The 19873-nt window shown below is 38.6% G+C and overlaps 1 protein-coding gene across 2 annotated transcripts in view; it reads right to left on the reverse strand.

Moving 5' to 3' along the window:
- Positions 1-4778: 4778 nt before the first annotated feature.
- The window catches only part of Cipc (Clock interacting protein circadian), a 69621-nt gene continuing 54526 nt past the window's right edge, over positions 4779-19873 (reverse strand). For both annotated transcript variants that reach the window (XM_065217893.1, XM_065217892.1), the window contains exons 2-4: positions 14403-14646; positions 6000-6375; positions 4779-5934 (exon numbers count right to left, since the gene is read on the reverse strand). In XM_065217893.1, the coding sequence (XP_065073965.1) occupies positions 5565-5934; positions 6000-6375; positions 14403-14628 (972 nt within the window). In that variant the 5' untranslated portion in view covers positions 14629-14646 and the 3' untranslated portion in view covers positions 4779-5564. The remainder of the gene's footprint in view (positions 5935-5999; positions 6376-14402; positions 14647-19873) is intronic.

A 19873-nucleotide genomic window follows, 5' to 3' on the forward strand; every position in this document is an offset into this window, starting at 1 on the left:
GAAAGTGTGTGGGTTCGAAAAAAATATCGCTTTGTTCAGAAAACGAAGCTCTCTCAGATGATATATAAAAACCGATATATTTTTCAAAATTAAAGAACCCCATTGAAAGTCGTAGGAAGAATTTATAATCAAAGTTTGACTCTTTATCAAATCCAACGATACGTATGAAAAGGTGAATAAATTTAGAAATTATTGTTGATGAAAACATTCCATGTTTTCTTCAAACCCTTTCAAAAAAGAGAGGTGCGGGATGTGCTTAGTAGGACGGAAATTAGATCAAAAACCCTATACAGATTTTTGTCAGCCAGCTACAGATTAAAAAGATTTCTTTGCGGCCAATGAGAACGAGTGCAGGAACTCAGCGATGAGTGAATTTGCCTGAAGTTTTTCCAGGTTTTTCCGAGGGGGGCGACTCTATCTACGATGTGTTGGAAATATTGTGTTTTGTTGTGGCTAGCTGCGCGTACGCTGAGTAGATAGAAAGAAGATTTATCACGATTTTGAAGATTTCCTGCAAAAAATGATGCGCGATGCAAGTAGATGCGAGAAATGAAAGAAGATTTTTCGAAGATTTATTCACTAGTGTGAGATTTTTCTAGCATCTAGAATTGAGATTTAGATGTGTCGCCCCCCTCGGGTTTTTCCTGGTTTTTCCAGGAAAAAATCCCGAATATGAGAAAGGTAAAGATTGGATTCACTCAGTCTATTGGTACTACTCCTAGACTGAGTAAACTTTTTATATATTTTCCTCATTTTCCGCCAGATTTCTGAGGTTAACCACAGAAAAACATTAGGCAAATTTACTCATCGCTAAGTTCCTGCACTTTTTGCGATTATTAGTAAACTGAACTCAAATTTCGTTTGATCTCATTGGCTGTGTACGGCTGTTTAAAGTGTCATGCTGATAAAAGCACAGTACTTTCAATGTATAAACATCCAGGAACAAAATTATAAGCTGTATAAAGCTTAGCACAGTTGAGAGCACTAGTATAATAAAACAGATTGTAAAGCACGATGGGTGGTTGAGTGAGCTTTGCTCGCTGTGCTTAATTTGAGTGGATGTGCACGGACGATCAGATAGACTCAAAAGTGAGTATAATTTTTCGAATTTTTCCAGGAAAACTTCTCGAATATGGGAAGTTTTACTCAGCCTAGGAATACAACCTAAGGCCTAAATTCACGCAGTATTGAAATTTAAAAAATAATTCTAAATTGTATATAATTTGAATTGAATTGTGCATCATTGTATTAACCACTTGTGTATGGGAAAATGTACATTTAGATTAAATTGTAATATACTATAAAACTTTGGCAAAATGCGTGAAATTAAGTGCTGTGCAGGATTATCTAATCTAATCTAATCTAATCTAATACAAACGCAGCCAGTACGAGAAAGCATCCTGGAAAATGATTAGGTTAGATAACACCTAATAACGTTTCTTGTCAACATTGATGTTTACAGCATATATTTGATATAACACAAACATCAAAACGGCCAGGCCTACTGCGTTGCATTTGCAGCAAAGATGATTCTGTGAAATAATTCGAGTTTTAATAAATATATTTAAACAGCGATGCATTTCGTGAATCTACCGGGGTGAAAGGATGCGTGGATATACCGTGCCAAACGCTCTAAGTTATGTAAGAGTGAATTTAACAATCATATATGATAAAATGAATGGTTTATATAATACATTATAATTGAAGGATCTCACCAAATGCATCCAATGTTCATCATATTACTAATTTAAAGATTCAAATGGAATGATCTCACCAAAACTGGTCTGCTTGACTGTGATCGTCAAATTTTCCGAACTTCAAATGGAGTACTCCTTCGGTCGGCTCTGCTTGGTGTGGCTATATCGGACGATTGGATGTTGGAGGTTCAATGGAAATTTATTTTTGCGTAACTGCCACTTAATGCAGCGTTTATGCGAGGGGAACAACTCAATTCTTACTGTACATTACTTGGTATTACGTGAACCCTGATGGGATTCTCTGAGGATTAGCATAATTTTGAAATCTTTTTCAAGAATTTAACTATGAGGAACGGAAAAACAAGCACTTTGTTCTATCGATTAAAAAAATCATACGTGGAGTGAAAGCACACACACGCATTGATTGGCTTCATGGTTTCATGGCTATAATTAGTAGTTCGGCTGTCCAAGAATATCAGAGCTCCCATCCCTTTTCCGAACAATAATGAGCTTGACTATAGTCACAGGAGTGGAACTTCGGATTAGAAAGTGGCTCCATTTGTCATTTGCGAACACTAGCGCACCTAGCGGTGGAAGGCATCTTCTACCTGCAGTTAAGATAGGCAGCATGCTATGATAGTGTGAGTGTACATAGAAAGCCCGTGTGGAACGCTACCACAACACATCGCTTGTTGAGCAGAAAAACGAACCACTTTTTGATTCACGGATTTGTTTGCACTTCCCCTTCTGTTCTGTGCTATAGTCGCTATATTCAAAGTCTGGCGGATAGAATTTCGATTTATCAAAAAGCGGAACCAATTCAATATATTGTAGACCAACAATTGAAAAGGCACTATCAACTTTTATAAACTAAACATTGATTATTCTTTCCTCGTCAATCGAACGCAAATTACCAGCATCATCGGATAGGGGAAACTTTCCACAACCCAAAGATGGTATTAATTTGCGTAGGCGAGTATTGAGTCACGAGAAAAGGGGTTCCGAAGTTTTGTTTGCAATAACTGATGTGCTCTTTTCTGTTGTTGGTCATGATTTGCTCGATTGGTTCCGCTATTTGACAGCTAAATTGATTCCCGAGATTCTATCGCTATCGAATATAGCGACTATAGGCTTGACTGGCTGCCAGGATTCATGGCTATAATTAGGGGCTGTTCATAAACTACTTAGACAGTTTAGGGAGGGGAGGGGGGTTGACAACTATCTACGGCCCATACAAATTTTAAAAATTTTGTACGGACAATTGTCTACGCACGGGGAGGGGGGGGGGTCAAGAATCCCAAAAAAATATCTACGTAGTTTATGAACAGCCCCTTAGTAGTTCGGCAGTCCAAGAATATCAGAGCTTCCATCCCTTTTCCGAACAATAATGGGCTTGGTGCATAGCACAGGCGGCGATACATAAGTAGAACACACGGACAGAGTACGATCCGACAATGATACGTTTTTTCACGGAGTACCGTCACTTTCGCTTCACTCTAGAGGAGTCGTATTTGAACCTTAGATGATGCACAGGATTATGGTACTTTACGGTAATAGACTGAGTGAAACCTTTATAGATTTTCCTCATATTCGAGAAGCTTTTCCTGGAAAAGTCCGGAAAATTCAACTCATTTTTGAGAAAATCCACTTTTGACGACATTGCGTCGACTGTGCATTCCTTTCTATTGCCATGAATTTTCTCGGCTTCCTTAAATAAAGCAGAATTGTGCTAGAATTCATGCCATTAGACATAATTCGAATTCGGGAAATTTTATGATATTTTCAGCTGGTTCATTTAGTTAAAATCATATTCTAGATCTACATATATCTTTTTCGGTAACTCATCACAACTCTCGCATATTTTGATGCAGAATCACCATTATAAACATATTCTAGACGTTCAAACAAAAAGAGGTCTTGAGCAAAGTTGTAGCTGGGAAAATTTCACATATAGCAAACTTTTCCATTCATCATTATGAAGGAGGGCTAGTTCGATTAGTACAAAAAGCTACCTTTTCCCATAGTAATTCCCATATATACTTCAAAGGACCAGTGCAGTACGAGTTCGAATCCAAATGAGGTGAAATTTCGGTATACTGATCAGGACCTCATTTGGAAACGATTGAATCGGGTGAAGCAAAATCAATATTTTTAACCATAGCATCTTCGGCGACCTTGATTTTGAGGAACTGTGACTACATTAGCATCGCATCCGCGTCCGAACATTGATTATAACTTCAATCAAACGGAAGTAGAAACACTACGGATTTTCAAAATTTTGTCCAATCTCATAAATTTCAAAATCGATACTTTTTAGGTGACGGATTATAGAAAATTTCTGTTAGATTCAACTATTGCTACTACATTGGAAACAATCTAACAAAACTGGTAGGTAGAACTATTTCTTAGTAGGAGCCCTCAGGCGGCCATTGATTTTACTAGGACTTCAGACCGCTATTAGGGATCATTCTAATAGCTCCGAAATTGAAATGGTTACTGACAATTTCTCTGCATCACAGCCGAAATTTTTGTGCTCCACATGATGGAATACGACCGATCGGATTTTGTGAAATTATTTCATCATCAAAAACGTGCAACATTCGATACTGCGTCTATTTTTACCCAATGATCTCGGAACCTGCTAATGCATTTTCTAGATATTGCTACGCGACCCCTGCAACATCCGTCAATACGAATTAATAGAGCGATGAGGCAAAAACAGGGTGATCTGTATCAAGGGAAAGAAACAAAGGATTGACAGCGATAGATTGAAGCCAGCTTTCTCATATAGTCAACAGTTAGAGTAATGTTCTGATCAACACCACTACAACGCAACTAATGGGATCTAATGTGATGGAAACTGGTCAGTAGACAAATGTATCCGGAGCATATCAATTTTCAAAACTGGCTTGGTCCAAAAAACGACACTTGGACGTGTCTAGAGTCTAGAATAAACAGTTTATTATTTTAGTCCCTTTAGTCCAAGTCAGTCGTCCAAATACAAGGTATTCGTTTGGGAGAGAAACAGTAACTTTCATGGGTATTTCACGGGGAGCTTTCTTCAAGTTCAATACATTGCGCTGTTTGTAAGATTCTGTTTTAATATAATTTGAGAGTTTTATTCAGTACCTCACGTGTCTTAACATTACGCACATGTTGTGGCTTATGATGACTTATGATCGATATATGTATGTATATGTTTTAATTATGATTTAGAGTGAAAGCCACTATCACTAACAAGTTACGATTTCGAAAGAAACAGGCCGACAAAAGTTTTTCAAGAAACACCGAAAAGCAGCTCGTATGATAAGTTTTAATGTTTCTAAATTTATGTTTTCTTCACGACATAAATGCAAGTTGATGAAAGTGTCTCAAATGATTGCTTCTCAAGTTTTCTTCATTTTTTGTTGCAAAATGTTTTGTGGTATTAAGCGTTTTTATGCAACCTACGGTTGACTTCCTACCTCTACGTTTTATCTGTTGTTGAACAGCATAAATATGATTGTGGTTGTTGTTCTCAGAACAATTCTCCGAAGCTGCAACAGCTTTTCAATAAATAAGGATCGTGTAACCGGGTCTGACGATGCTGACAGACGTTTATAAGTAAAAAAAAAAATAAGATCGAAAAAAAGCCTATCAACACTAATTATTTGTGAACAACCAAATGATATCTCATTTAAGCAGTTTTGATGCGCTTCATAATAGATCTTCCAAAAAGAAGTGAAAACAAACCTAATCATTGGAATTCGCTCAGACTCTCGAATAGGGGCACGACTTGTACAAATCAAGTCGTAAAAAAAAACTTCAAGCAAGATGATTGAGATCGCTGGCTTCTTGGGGCACCGTCGTAACGGCGTCGGAGCCCTCTCACTTCTGAACCACGATGCTCGGTGCCGGCGTCGTCCGTATGGCACCACCCGTGTGGATGTGATTTCGCAATGATTCATTCTCCGGATTTGCCATCACAGACTCGATAAAGGCTTTGGTTTCCTCTTGGAGCTGAGCCAACCGCATCTGAAGTTCCTGGTTGCGCCGGATCAATTTGACCGTTTTCAGTGCAATATCGAACAATCCCTTGGTGTTGTTCGGGTGATGCGGAACGTTCTGGTGGTTGTGATGCAGCTGATGATGCGGGTGATGTGACCGTGGAGAAGAAAATACTGTGTAAACGGAAGACATGCTGCCATCTTCGCGGAAACCATCGTCGTCGAAATCCGAAATGCTGAGGGATGTACAGCTAAAATATGAGAACAATAATATTAAGTGGCTATCGTTAAGTTTGGATTGCATTCATCAACTTACCGACAACTGTTACCACTATACAACGGAGAAAAGTCACTGTTTCTGTCGTCCATTGAACTCGAGCATCCGCTGGAGGAAACGCTGATGGACCGGCGACTTCGTGGTCCGTGATGAATGCGGGGCTGCTGCACCAAGACTTGTTGATCGCTGGCTCTACTGTTGTCATCCAGGTCTGCCATTTCGGTCACATCTGCGACCACGGACACCGAATCACCGATCGTTGAGTAGCCATCTACCGATGACGCCATGGAAGAGTTTGTGGATTCATCGATCGACTCCACACGACTAGTCTGGGATGGGATGGTAACTTGACGTTCGTATGGCGTCCGGCATCGCACCACTGATCTGTGAGATGATTGCTTCTGTACTTTGCCGACTGTAATTAAACGGAAATAGGGAAAAGTTGATAAGATGGGTTTTCCCAATGAATCTAGAAGATAAAAGTGAGATACAACAGAATTTGGGGATCGGGTTTACTCAATGTATCGTTTTGAACAAAAGTTTTTGTTGTACATATGCATACATCCAATTCTTTCAAAACATTCCATTCGTAATTCGAAGAAAACCAATAGCAGAAGCATAGGATTCCCGGAAAATCAAATAAACAAGACGAATACGAGCAAAGAGGCACAACTTAACTAGTCGCTCCTTTCTGGTACGCACGAGCCATCTGTTCTGAGAAAATCATCCTCCACAAATTTCGTCGCTTGATGACCCGGTTTTTGCTTGAGACTTTGTCAGCACGTGGCTGCTTTGGGGAAAAGTGTGTTTCCGCTAGCATCGCTCTGAATTATGACAAGACAGAGGAAACAAGTTGTCAGAAGAGGTATTGGATCTTGGGATATAAACAAGTGAGTCGTAAGCACAAGTAGGCCGAATGCCCTTATGTGTGTTTTTGTGGGTGAATAAAGCTAATGTAATGATGTCTTTAAATTTGCTTTGCAAGCTTGCAAGAGTAATTGTTTGGTGGTAACATTTTGGAGCTGAATGGGGTTCGAAATTCTTGATGGATTCATTCTGCACCCGGGAGCTATTTGAGCTGTCCTCCCCTGTATGATTATAAGTTTAACCAACTTCTAGATACAACCACATAGAAGATATAAAATTGCTTGTGGACTGTAGAACTCACAATTTGGCAAGGTCATACGATATTTTCCCTACGTTTCCACTGATTTTGGCAGCCTCATTTAAGTAAAACAGAAATCTGTCAATACGTAATAGGTTGGGTTAGGTTTTCTTTATTATGGAGGCTTTCAATCTGGGGCTGGTTCGCCTCCGGAAGCCCCTGAAGGGGGCCTCCTAAATTACAGAGTATTGGGAAATTTTGAGAGGCTGCGGAAGGGAGTTTCCAAAAGAAATTTTTTCCTAGAACTAGTTAACTAAAAATGGGTAAAACAAATGTCGGGTGATGCCTTTAATTGGCTGTCTCTCTTGCGGCTGACTGAAGAAAGTCAAGGTTCGTGGCGGTGGTCGAAGTCAGTACGGAATAAATCTACTCTTGAAAATACTAAAACCTCGTTAATAATAAATCTGAACGCAGTTTACAATAAACCATCGTACCCCTGTATCACCGCCAAAACTTGTTATAGTGTTTTGTTTATCATATTGTGACAAGTAACTGGTGAAATTTATCTCAATATAAATAAACTCAGCATGTTTATTCATTTCTCTAAATAAAATTCTCTGAGTTTTTTCTAATGAGTATTTTAATATTTCGACGTCTAAAGCCAAGATTTTAAAAATTGTCGCGCCAAATATAAAAAAATGGTTTATTTAAAGTTCGTAATTTTTGAAATATTTCGAAGTTTGACATTACGAATACTTCTGTTAGAATTGGAACTTGCAAAATTCTCCATGGAATGTAAATTTCTCCATGTCCGGAATAAAAATAAATCTCCGTTAGAGATATGTCTCAATCCAGGATCATTAAAGTTTCAAAGTATGAAGGTTCAATATTAATTAATTTATTAATATACGATTTGTTTTTCAAATCCTGTATGTTGATTTATATCTGTTTTCCAGGATTAAAAAAAACTATGTTGGAATCATTTTGATACCCTTGGAACTCTTTACATGATTTCTTCAGTATTTTCTGAAGAACTTTCTTTTAATTATCGTGGAAGACTCTCAGCATTCACATTGTATTGTCCCAAAATTCCCATGGCATTATTCTAGGAATTCCATTTTAGATCTGCTCAGGACTCCCACATATTTTTTTTTAAATGCTTTTTAGAAATCCATTGGAACTCTCTTTGGAATTCTCTGAAAATTATCATCGGAATATCCTTGGAATACTCTACAAATTTCGTAAGAAATATTCTTGGAACTCAATTCAATTTGGAATTGGCTTGAAATTCTCCTCAGTAAGAAATCCTCAATTATTCTCAAAAGAATTTAAGATTGCCATATGAATTTTACTTCTTCCCTTGGAATTCTACTCACTTTGAAAGCCTTCTAAAAATCGCTTACAGTTCACCTCACAAATTCCTTATATTTCTTTTCAAAATATGATTGACTTGAAGTCAGCATTCTCGTGGAATTCTTTTCCGAATTTCTTTGAAGTTCTCAAGAATTATTCTCAGATTTATTTGCTATCCTCCGTTTAGCATACACCCTAAGTATTCTCCGAAATTTTCCATGGAATTATGCCCCAGATTATATTTTTGTCCTAAACAGCATGAATTTATCCCTCAGAATTCCATGTATTTTTCCTTTGACTTTCCAAGGAGTTCTTCTCATAATTATCATGGAATTCCATTAAATTTTCATTATTTTTTCATATCCCATTTAAGGTTTATTTCGAATTCTACTAAAAATTCTCACCTTGGTATTCTCCTCAAGTTTCACATGGAATCTGAAGTTCCTCAGAACTATCTTTGAATGAGTGCCTTAAAAATTGTCAACAAATTCCATTCACCATGAAAATTATGAAAGGGTTTTAATCTGTGAACTGGGAAAATGTTCACCTTCTGACATCATGAATATGTATCTTCGTTCCAGATTCTGAAAAATTTATGATCGAAAAATCATAAAAACTGGAATAGATACTGTCAATGAGTTTTGAGAACGTTTGATGTGATCTATCAATCTACTCAAGTTATCTAAAAGTCGGGTAATTCCAAATTTTCCAACGTAAAGTTAAGAAGCCCTATTTTACTAGTATGCCAGCCTCATTTTGCTACAAAGTAAATTAGTGGACTTCTTGCGTTTTCATAACCGGATTATGTCATATCAAATGTATTTAAAATTCATTGACAGTATTATCAATGACAGTTTCTTCAAAAAGAATTATAACTACCACAAGGAAATACTTCCTAAATGTAATTAATTACATCGTGCTCCCCTCTCCAATCACAAAGCAAACTCGACGATCCGACCAATAGGTTCAACTTCTCGGAAGCATGCAACGGACACACTAAGTTTGCAAAGCGTGACTCACTGGATTGCATGTATTCAACACACTCAGCTAGCCGCTCCTTGGACCAACTCACGTGTACTGGCAAGTGTTCTCCACCGTTACTGGTGAGCTCTCACTCTCGATGGCTCAGCGAGCGTCACAGCACGTACCCGGCAACACTACTCCCACTGCATAGCTTGCGATCGAACAAAACTAACCGGCGATGATTGATGGCAAATACTGTAAACTGATATTCACCGAGAGCACGTTGCCAACCTTGTGGAATTGGAAACCTGGCCGATTGGGGCGAAGATAAGCGAAAAATTACGACCGGGCTAGCAGCGACAGACATAGCTTTTTTCCTCGAGTACCTACATCCCAATGCGATGGATTTCCATTCCGAACAAGGGTTGTGTGTCACGTTTTGTGTTTGAAAAAAAAAAAGATTACAAGCAAGGAAACAGATGAGTGAGACAATTGACCGCACAATGTGACGGCTCTCAGTTAACCCCGCTGCCCGAAGAGTGCATGTTAATTGAAAACTAAACTCGGCAACACGTGCTCGGTGCTATCTACGGTATGTGACACTCTAATAAGGTATTGCAATCACGGGTCAACCACCTAAAGGCGAAGACAGATCCTTTCTTTTACAGGCATATGAAAAATGACCAATTTAAAAAAAACACGTTTTACAGCCACCGTGAACACACCAGTTAATCACGCGTCATAGAATATTCTTTCAAACGGCACTGAGTATTAACACTCGACCAGTCACGTTCCAACGCCGCCGGTTGGTCCAGTTGAGGCTGATCAGACACACAAAGAGAAGCGTAACATTGCGGTGTGCAAACTAGCAAAGTCATGACCGTATATACAAAAGGGAAAAGTTGTTTCCCCCTCGTTCCGGAAGAAATTCCAAAATTAAACTGGAGCTGTATGGTGATTCAATCCTCAAGTTTTAGTCTGAAAACTTTATCAACAAGGCTGACCGTCATTGGAGTTTCCATCAACATTCGATTATCATTCACAACAGCGATTCAACATTGTACGGCACGAGACCGGAACTGCAATTATCCCAACGGAGACGACGGAGAAATGTTTACCTACAAGGCAGACCCCCCCGTGCTCGTGAGTGGCTCATTATACGAGAACCATTTATCCACCATGATTGACGATCTGGGTTGTTACCACGCGTACTCAAACTCGAGCAGCACGTGTGCTGCTCGGTGAACTTGGAGGGAAAATGAGTTGAGTTCAGACGATTATTGTATGCGAGTCATGCCCACATCATTTGGCTGTGATTGCTCTGCTGGGAGAATTCGAAACGAGCACCGGTGGCTACGAAAAAGTTTGAGTAACACTCAGCTGCAATTTCCAAACCTATCGACTAGATGCTTGCGTCAGATTGCGACTTGAGTGGGAAACAATCGACAGAACTGTTTACACACATCGAAGGTACATTAGCAAATCGTCGGGGAGTTCAGGAACGTATGAATTCCATAAGAATCACTTATGAATTTTAGCCACAAGAAGTCGGTATGAAATTGATTTACCTGAATAGGCCTATCGAAGGTGAAATTATGTTAAGGTTGGCACCAATCCAAAATTTCTGCTAATATATAATTCAGATGTCACTGCTGTACTTAATGGTGACATCTATCGGAAATTACGCATATACTTGGTTCCGTTAATTGTTAACAGGGGCAATGCGGTCAAAACATATATGGTACCTTCAAAATCCGGAGTCCTTCCTTTCTTACGTATTCGACGACAAAAATACTTGCCAAGCTCCTCCCCTGGATGCCAAATCTAATTGCATAAATAAGGGCTCTAACATTTTTTCATGACTAGGTACTAAACTTTGTAGTCTGTGAAAGGGAAATCAATATACATGGCATGTTGAGAGATTGAGCTCGTGAGAGAAAACTTCGCTCTTGGATTTGAACTTTTTGGCTCTCTTGGGTCTGGTAGTAAACCGGATAAAAAAATTATGGGAAAATACTTCTTCTTCTTATTCCAATTTCAAGCTTATTGCTTAGTGCATATTAGCTTATTGCGTGCTCTCAACTTAGTGTTCTAAATGCACTTCCACAGTTATTAATTGAGAGCTTTCGATGCCAATACCAATGCATGAATTTGTATATTGTGTGGCAAGCACAATGATACTCTATGCCCAGGGAAGTCGAGAAAATTTCCAACACGAAAGATTCCCTCGACCGGACCGGGAATCGAACCCGCCGCCTCCGGCTTGGTAATACCGTGCCTTTACTGACTAGGCTATGAGGCCCCCTGGGAAAATACTATTTTTATTTAATTGTACCTTGTTTAACAATGATATACGGGGAAAAAACTGAACGACAAAGTTCTTGACTGATTTCTTTAGGATGTCGTTTACTTGACCTGAATATGCCATCGAAAGCAAACTATTCCCACTTATTTCAAGTTCTGTGTGGGGATTTTAATAGCTTCCTACCAGCGGACCAGTGCCATCTCTGTAAAAAACAGCCTGACGATATGATTAACTGTCTATTCAGCCCACAATAGTTTGCCATGTTTCATAAACTCCAAAATTTGCGCTCTTCGCAAATGCAACTGAGCAACGTTATCAATCAGCCAGGATTGATGTACATTACACGCCAGACACATTGAACAAATAGCAACGCGTTGGAAGCTAAATATACGCTACAAAAACACGTTGATACTATCGTGTCTTTCTGGAAAAGATGCACTGCAAATTCCCATCGCCAACTGCTTATGTTCTGAAAGTTAACCGCACAATGACAGTGCTGCTGTTGAAGCAGAACTAGGGTAGAAATAACTCACCCTCCGAAACATGTGAATTTCGTTATCTACATATATCTGCATTCTCCGTCGAGCAAGTAAATTCAATCATACGTCACGAATACCCCAAGAAAACCGTGTACGGGCATACATTGCAATAGGAAAGAAAATAGTCAAAATTACTAATTCGAACGGTGCTAGGTACGCAGTATGCTTGGAAGAGTTTCTCGAAGTAAACATACACAATTTGTCTAGGTCAGTTTCGGGTAATCACACGCCGGGACATGTGAATGCCGACGGTTGCGATTCGCTGCTGTCGTTTGCACATAATCAGCAGCGTGGCGGCGGCGGTTTGGTTACAGAGAGTCTACAACCTTTGCCCACCTTTTTCGCTCTCGTTGGAAATTTATTGGAAGCAAGACGCCCTTTAGACACACGGCTGCCAGTGTGACGAGCACGTGGTCTTGTTTTCTGCAGGCGAGGTGGTATAAAGAACGTTGGCACAAGGGACTTTGGGGAATTTGAAATGGAAGAAACGATTGGAGCGCATTGGATTGACACGTGATCAATAAGGAATGATGTGTCGAATTTTTAGACGTTGACAAACGGCTTCCAGATTATTAAGCGTGGTCAACCTATTTGTTATCGATGGTCATAATTTGTCATGACGTACTTTGTTTGTTTTCGCAATCGAAGCACACGTTTTCTAATGTATGTGATTAGCACACCGTTAGGTGGATCAAATTTCTATTTGATTTCCAATGATCAAATTAATTGTGTGTATAAAGGTTCTTCCAGCATACAAAAAATGTTATTTGAAATAAATTATAAATTCATGTTCAACTCTGAAGGAATTGTAGAAAGTTATCACATCTTTTTTCCAGAATGTCCAATATTAATATGTAAAATTTAAAATGATTGTAGGGAAAGTGACGAGGAAAGAAATAGTACTAAGAACTTTAAATGAACTCCCTAGAAATTCAAGTATGTAGAACCATTTTCAAATAAATTCTGGAAATATTTAATAAATTATACTAAACGAAATCTTAAGATACAGTAATTTCCCGATTTTATAAGCCCTCTTTTTGATTTTTTTTTCTAATGTTCTACGAAACCCATTCGCTTTTTCAGTGGTCTTATTGCACCAAAGAATAGCTTAAACATCAATCTTGACGATGAATGAGAAAGATTTGAAATTACGGTTATGATAATTTATCGAAAGATAAAAGTCTGATTCTTTGAACAACAATTTACCTTAATCCTCAATCTTTCTCGGTCAGTAATCTGACTTAATCAACAAAGCATATCGTGAACAACTATTTTTGATCATAAAATGTTCATAATCTATCATATTTCATGATCTACATTCTACCTCGATCAATAACAGCTTGCCTTCAATCCTTTTCTTGAATCTGTTTTGAAGAACATTGGTCATCAATTTTCCCTCATTCAACCTACCTGAATCAACAGCATATCAATAAATTTTCCTTGATCAAAACTTGCCTTGATCAACAATTGCCCTTAATCAATATTTTTCCATGATCAAAAACGTACTTTGATTAACAATTTATTTTGATCGACAATGGGTCTTAAATGATCAATCTACCTTGGTCAATAATCTACACTGAAGTCGGTTTTTACGTGCCTTTATTAACGCGGTTTCTCGAAACCGGTACAAGTTAACGACCTAAATCCGATCACATTATCACTTGCTAAAATTACATTAACATTTAAACATGTTTTGGCATGTGAATTCATCAATCTTTGGTTCGTCATATTGATTGATCCATTCAGGAACAACTAAGGAGCAAACTTATCAGTTTACAATCGACAATAGAAAACTTTCACTTCTTTTTGGATGATTTCATATGTGTACAAAAGAAAGCCAAAAAAGCTTTTAAGCATTTCAACAAAAGAAGATGCGTACATAATCACTCCAAGGACCGTACAAATTCTCGTTCTCTGACGGTAGTAAAAAAAAGGAGCCAACTCGTACTCAACGCTCGTGGACGTCTATCAACATCACGCGATAACGTTAATGCAAATATAGTTAGTTATGAATGACGAGAAAAGCGTTGTTTTGTCTCTTCATGTAAAGCATCTGGTAGATTCTCTAATGCTATAATTCAAAACGATTTGAAACACTCACAGTCGTAAAAAATATCATACCTACAAAATTCGTGAAAATGATGGATACCCTCCCTACTTAGTCAAATATTACTCACCGTAATTTATGACGGAGAAATTCGAATTAACTCCAACCATGCTGGCCGCAGGTGAACCCACCGGTGATTGAATGACAAAAGAGTGCTCTGTCTCACGATCCGAACCCGTCACCGACAGCGAAGACGACCTAGCTGTCCTGCAGCTGGTATCCTCTGCCGATGATTGGGACTGATTGGTACAATCGTCGGTCGATACACTATCCTCGAGCTCAGTAGCCGGCGGCATGATTACACTGTACGGGATCTGAAAACAAAACGAGAGCTCAGGATTAGCATTGGAAATCATCATCGGAATTTGAAAATAAATCACTATGCAAGCTGTTGAATAACTAGCTCTGAGCGCGTCATCGAGAATGACTTGACACATTCATATATGTATAAGAACTGACTGTCTGGATTTCAATTCAATTGACTTCTGATTCTTGATCCAAGCCGGTTGCACTACAAAATCGGATGAAATCCATGCCCACTGTAAAGACAATTATCATGATTTAAACAGTCTGCAGTATACAATTACCAAACAGCCTAACTCATGACATCACATGCCTTGTAACGTGTACCGATGCAAACAGCATTACCTGGCTCAAGTAACGGCTTTCATCCATCGCTTTCTCAACGAACCGTAAATCATCAATGTTGCTTTCGATAGAACAAATACCATGCCCACGCTTCAACGTAAATCCCCCTTAAATTATTTGATCAACAAAACGGGGAACCCAAATTTCCACGCCGAAAACTCTTTAACTCCTAATTAAATGAAACCCTGCTCGTGCGGAGCGAACAAAGGATTGGTTGGTTGTATATTTCGCAGAACAACGGATCGATGAATTTCTAATAAACTCGTGGCTCTTCTCTATGTGACGACTTCGAGCCAAAAGCAATAGCATAGCAAAGGATCGCCTCACACGCAAAAAACGATCGAAAGGAAACCCATCATTGAATGCTTAGAATCCAGCAGTCTAATCTGCTGTGGTACAATTATTATTTTATTTCTTTTGGGATTCCCTTTCACTTGAACTCGAAGACTAATTAATTATATCAAAGAGACAATTCTCACACCAAACATTGCGCATTCCACTCCGTAATAGAGACTCTTGTGGTCAACTTAATCCCTCCGATTAGATTTTATCTGGCCTGAACGAAGAAAATTTACCCATAATCCTGTACATAGGGTAAATAGCTCTAATTGTGGTCTATGGATCTAAAGATTGGGCCCATCGATATCTGCCCAACGCAAATGGATATTTTTGGTGGCTAGTGAAACATTGTCAAAAAACGCTTTCATTCGAAATTTATGTATGGCCCTAATATTAGGGACACTTAGGCCGACATTATGGACATTAACCCTATATTGAAGAAGTTTCTAAGAGACATTTTCCCGTCGCTACCCTCTTCTGACTAAGACAAAACGTGAGCAGTACAGTAAATCTGTATGCGTTGTAACGCAACGGCATAATGGTTTAGAGAGCATTTGTGTAAGGTAAAATTATGTAGCTGTCGATCGGACTGTTCTCACTATAGACATTGCAAGCATTGTAGAGAAGACATCATATCAAGAAGACTATAGCGAAGTAGAATTTCACTCACAATTATGGGGTTTCTCACTGAGTGAGTCAAATTTTCCTCGATTTTCTTCAAAAGTCTGTTCGAATAAGGTGAAAATCGATGAAAAATTTTCCACATTCTTCGAGTATACTCATAAAGTGAGTGAGATTTTTTTAGAAAAATCGAGGAAAACTATACCGAATCAGTGAATAACCACACTTTTTCAGTTCGCTTTTGTCGCTCTCGCTAGAAGCTGTATGTGTGAAATAAACAATACCATCAAGTTCAGCTTCAGCAATGGAAGTTAAAAACCAAACGTGGGCGAAATTGTTAATGTCGTGAAATCACTAGATGTGGATCTGGGTCGAATGGAAGCTGCTTATCGAATTGCAGAGGAGAAAGGACTTTGAATAAAGTTTAAATCCGAAGCTCCATGCCTTGACTTTTATCTTGGAAGATTTAATTTTCCCTTATGCGAATGGAAAGGTAGAAGAGATAAGCGTGTCGATCAATATGTGCATGTGTGTACAATACACATTTTTCCACGGGCCAACCTCTAGATTTGTGCCTTTAGGTGAGAAAACCATTCTCTGAAAGCTTTAGCTCATTTGGTTGGAGGATGAGCAGGCGCTTTTAGTTTGAATTTTGTATTGGGAATTTGGATAAAATACACGAGAAAATGACACTCCTATACTCTATCCATTATAAAAAAGTTTTCTTACTCTCGATTTGATTCAGATTTTCAAAACTTGTAGTTCTGTTCTTGAGAAACAATTTTGCTGAAAATTGCATCATAAATCCAGTTAATATTATTGAGATAGTCGCTTTTGCATGTAGGGGAAATGGATGTAATGTCGGCCTAAATGCCCCTAATTTGGGCCCATAAATCGACTAAATTTTCAAAAGCGACCAAAAATATCCATTAGTACGATCCCAATGACGCGCAGATTTCCAAAATTGATAGCAGATTTTTAACGGTGGGCCCAATCTTAGATTCATAGGACAACATTAGAGCCATTTCCCCTATAATTTTAACCAAATCTCCTATATGAAAATTAAACCAAAAGCGATAGCCCGTGTAGCGTCAAAAAATAGCTGAATGTTAAAAGGTTATCGCACCTAAAGACATGAGCTTGGATGTTGGCCTGTGGAAATATGAACATTTATTTTTAGTGGTCATCTAGTTGATACGTTGCATAAGCTGCCAGTATTTTGTTGTAATATACCAACAGAATGCACATAATAAGCGGCGCCGGTGGTGTTGTGGTAAGCGTGATTACCTCTCACCTCAGCAGGCCTGGATTTAATCCCAGTCGGGGAAGTAAAGCAGTTGGTCCCCGGTTCATGAGTGGATGGGTCGATAGGTGGGGTCAGGTGTGGAAGCTGCCTTCCTGACGTCGGTAGCATTGGTGCTCAGCACGGGAAACAAGATCGACGAAAAACAAATCAAGAAAAAGAAAATGGCACTAATGTTGGCATATGGATCTAAGATTGTGCCCATCGCTAAAAATCCGCTATTTACCATTTTTATCTAGATAACCGCGTCTGTACCGGACTGTACTGATGGATATTTTTGGTCGCTATAAAAAATTTAGTCGATTGCTGAAATTATGTATGGGCCCAAACTAGCGGCATTTAGGCCGACATTACATCCGTTTCCCCTAATTAATTAAAATTAATATCTCCATAATACTACTTTGAATCGTGATGCCGTCTTCAGCAAAGTTGTTCCTTATAGTATAAGCTTCGTGTTCTGACATTCTGAGCTTAATCGAGTTTGATATGCACGAAAAAGTGAAGGAATATTATTTCTCCATGCATTTCAACCAATATCCCCATATAAATTTTAAATCAAAAGCGCCGGCTCGTGTTATATCCAAATGAGCTGAATTTTTCAGAGTTTTTCACCTAATGACACAAATCTAGCAGTTGACCCGTTGAAAAAAATGATAAAAAATTTCACCCATATAATTGTGGTGTACACATTTCCACCTGAGGTTTTTAACCTTGAGCTAGCGTTAGTGCTGGGAGTTGGGCATCAACATCATCGAGGTGTATACATGGATATGGAAAAGGAAATTCCCATTTCGCTACATTTCCACTATCGTAAGGGGAATATATACATGTATGTGTATGTATATGATGACGGTAATAAGGATAAATGCTTCCTTTGCAAGAGGGAGGGTCGCCGGATGAACTCCTGCCCCAAACGGAAGAACCAGGACGCTGCAGCACAACGGAAATCTTTTTACCAATGACCAGGAAACGGATAATCAGCACACACTAAAAACACACACTTTTTAATATTTTGAGTGAAATCCGACTCAATTTTGAGTTGATTTCATCGGCCGTTTACAATAAAACGTCGCCTCTACTCATTGATATTATAGTTCTGTAGGTGGTGCCAATAATTCACAAGTACCGTGTTGTGAGAGCATTCATACGTACACAATTTTCGTTGATGGCGTCACCCTTGTCGCCAATTACATCAGGATCCGTTGTGTTGGTAGTTGTAGTTAGAAAGATTTACACGTCAATCGTGCATTATTAGCAGATAATGCTGTCAGTTTCTAAATAATTACAGAACAAACCACAGAGCGTCGGGAATTTCCATTGCCGTCATCATCGTTGAATTGAACTTTTCCTTATTTGGCCTTATTAGGTCCATACTGGCACTTTACGCCGTTCTTTGATCACTTCCACAGTTGTTAATTGAGAGCTTTTTAAGCCTGTATCATTTTTGCATTATGATTACCAGAGAAGTCGGGAATTTTTTCAACCCAAAAAGTAATATATTGATATGAAGTTGAATTATAACAATAATATTGATGGTTTAAGATATTGCGAAAGTTTTCTCCATTTAGACTAGAGTGATTTTAATTTCGTCGTTTTGCGTTCGATTTTGCTCTCACCAATCCCACCTTGGAACATATGTAAGGCTTGGTTTCCAAGACATTTCTTCTGATGTTTACTTTTGAATCCGTTGTTTCAAACCAGCTGATTAATCTTCTTCGACATGTTTACTTTTGACCCCTTTGTTTTCAAGCTTACCTGGACAGATGCATTTTAATAATGATGTAAACATTCATTCACGTAAACTTGCATTTCATTTCACGCAACCGAGCAACTTGTAAACAATGTTGTTTACAACAATGGGATTTTGTATACAATATTTGCTACATTGCATGAAATGTCTCAGAATTTTACATGATATATAATGTAAACTTATATGAAATGTGACGCTCCATTTATGTGCATCATACTGAACAGAATTTCTACTTTTTCGAATTGTGTATGTGCGCGCGAAAACGACAAGGTAAAGCTGAAATGGTAACTAATGTATAGACGAGTGCACGGATGGATTCGAGTTCACCCACTCGACAAAAAGTGACACAACAGCGGGGCCCTGTTTACTCAAAATGAACTCATGAATAATACTCGCAACATATGAAACGAGCCTATCAACTTTTGTACACTCCCCTCACGATAATGCTCTTGGTGTAGGTGGGCGTACTTCGATTATCGTGAAAAGGATTTAAAAAATGGTTTACAAAAGTTGATAGGCCCTTTTGAAATGTTGCGCGAGCATTATTCCTGTGCTCATTTTTAGTAAACAGAGCCCCGCTCTTGTGTCATTTTTTTTCAGTAGATGAACAAAAGTTCACCCGTGCACAGGGTTACTTCCACTCACTTGTTATAAAAAATTGTTTTTCGGAATTATGAAAACATTAGATGTTATAATGATTATTAATACTTGTAAGTTACAAGAAGAGGTTGTGAAGTATGTGTTTGACACATAAAACCTGACAATATTGCTTTCAGTGCGTCAGAGATTTTACGTTTCGTGAGCGCTCACTGAAAGCGAAAATGACAGGTTTTATGAGTTAAACACATACGGTCGGGACGACCGTCAGAAGAAAATGGAG

This window comes from Ochlerotatus camptorhynchus, unplaced genomic scaffold (assembly GCF_037179485.1).
Source record: "Ochlerotatus camptorhynchus isolate MF236.1 unplaced genomic scaffold, CSIRO-AGI_Acam_v1.1 ptg000081l, whole genome shotgun sequence".
NCBI classification, from domain to species: domain Eukaryota; kingdom Metazoa; phylum Arthropoda; class Insecta; order Diptera; family Culicidae; genus Ochlerotatus; species Ochlerotatus camptorhynchus.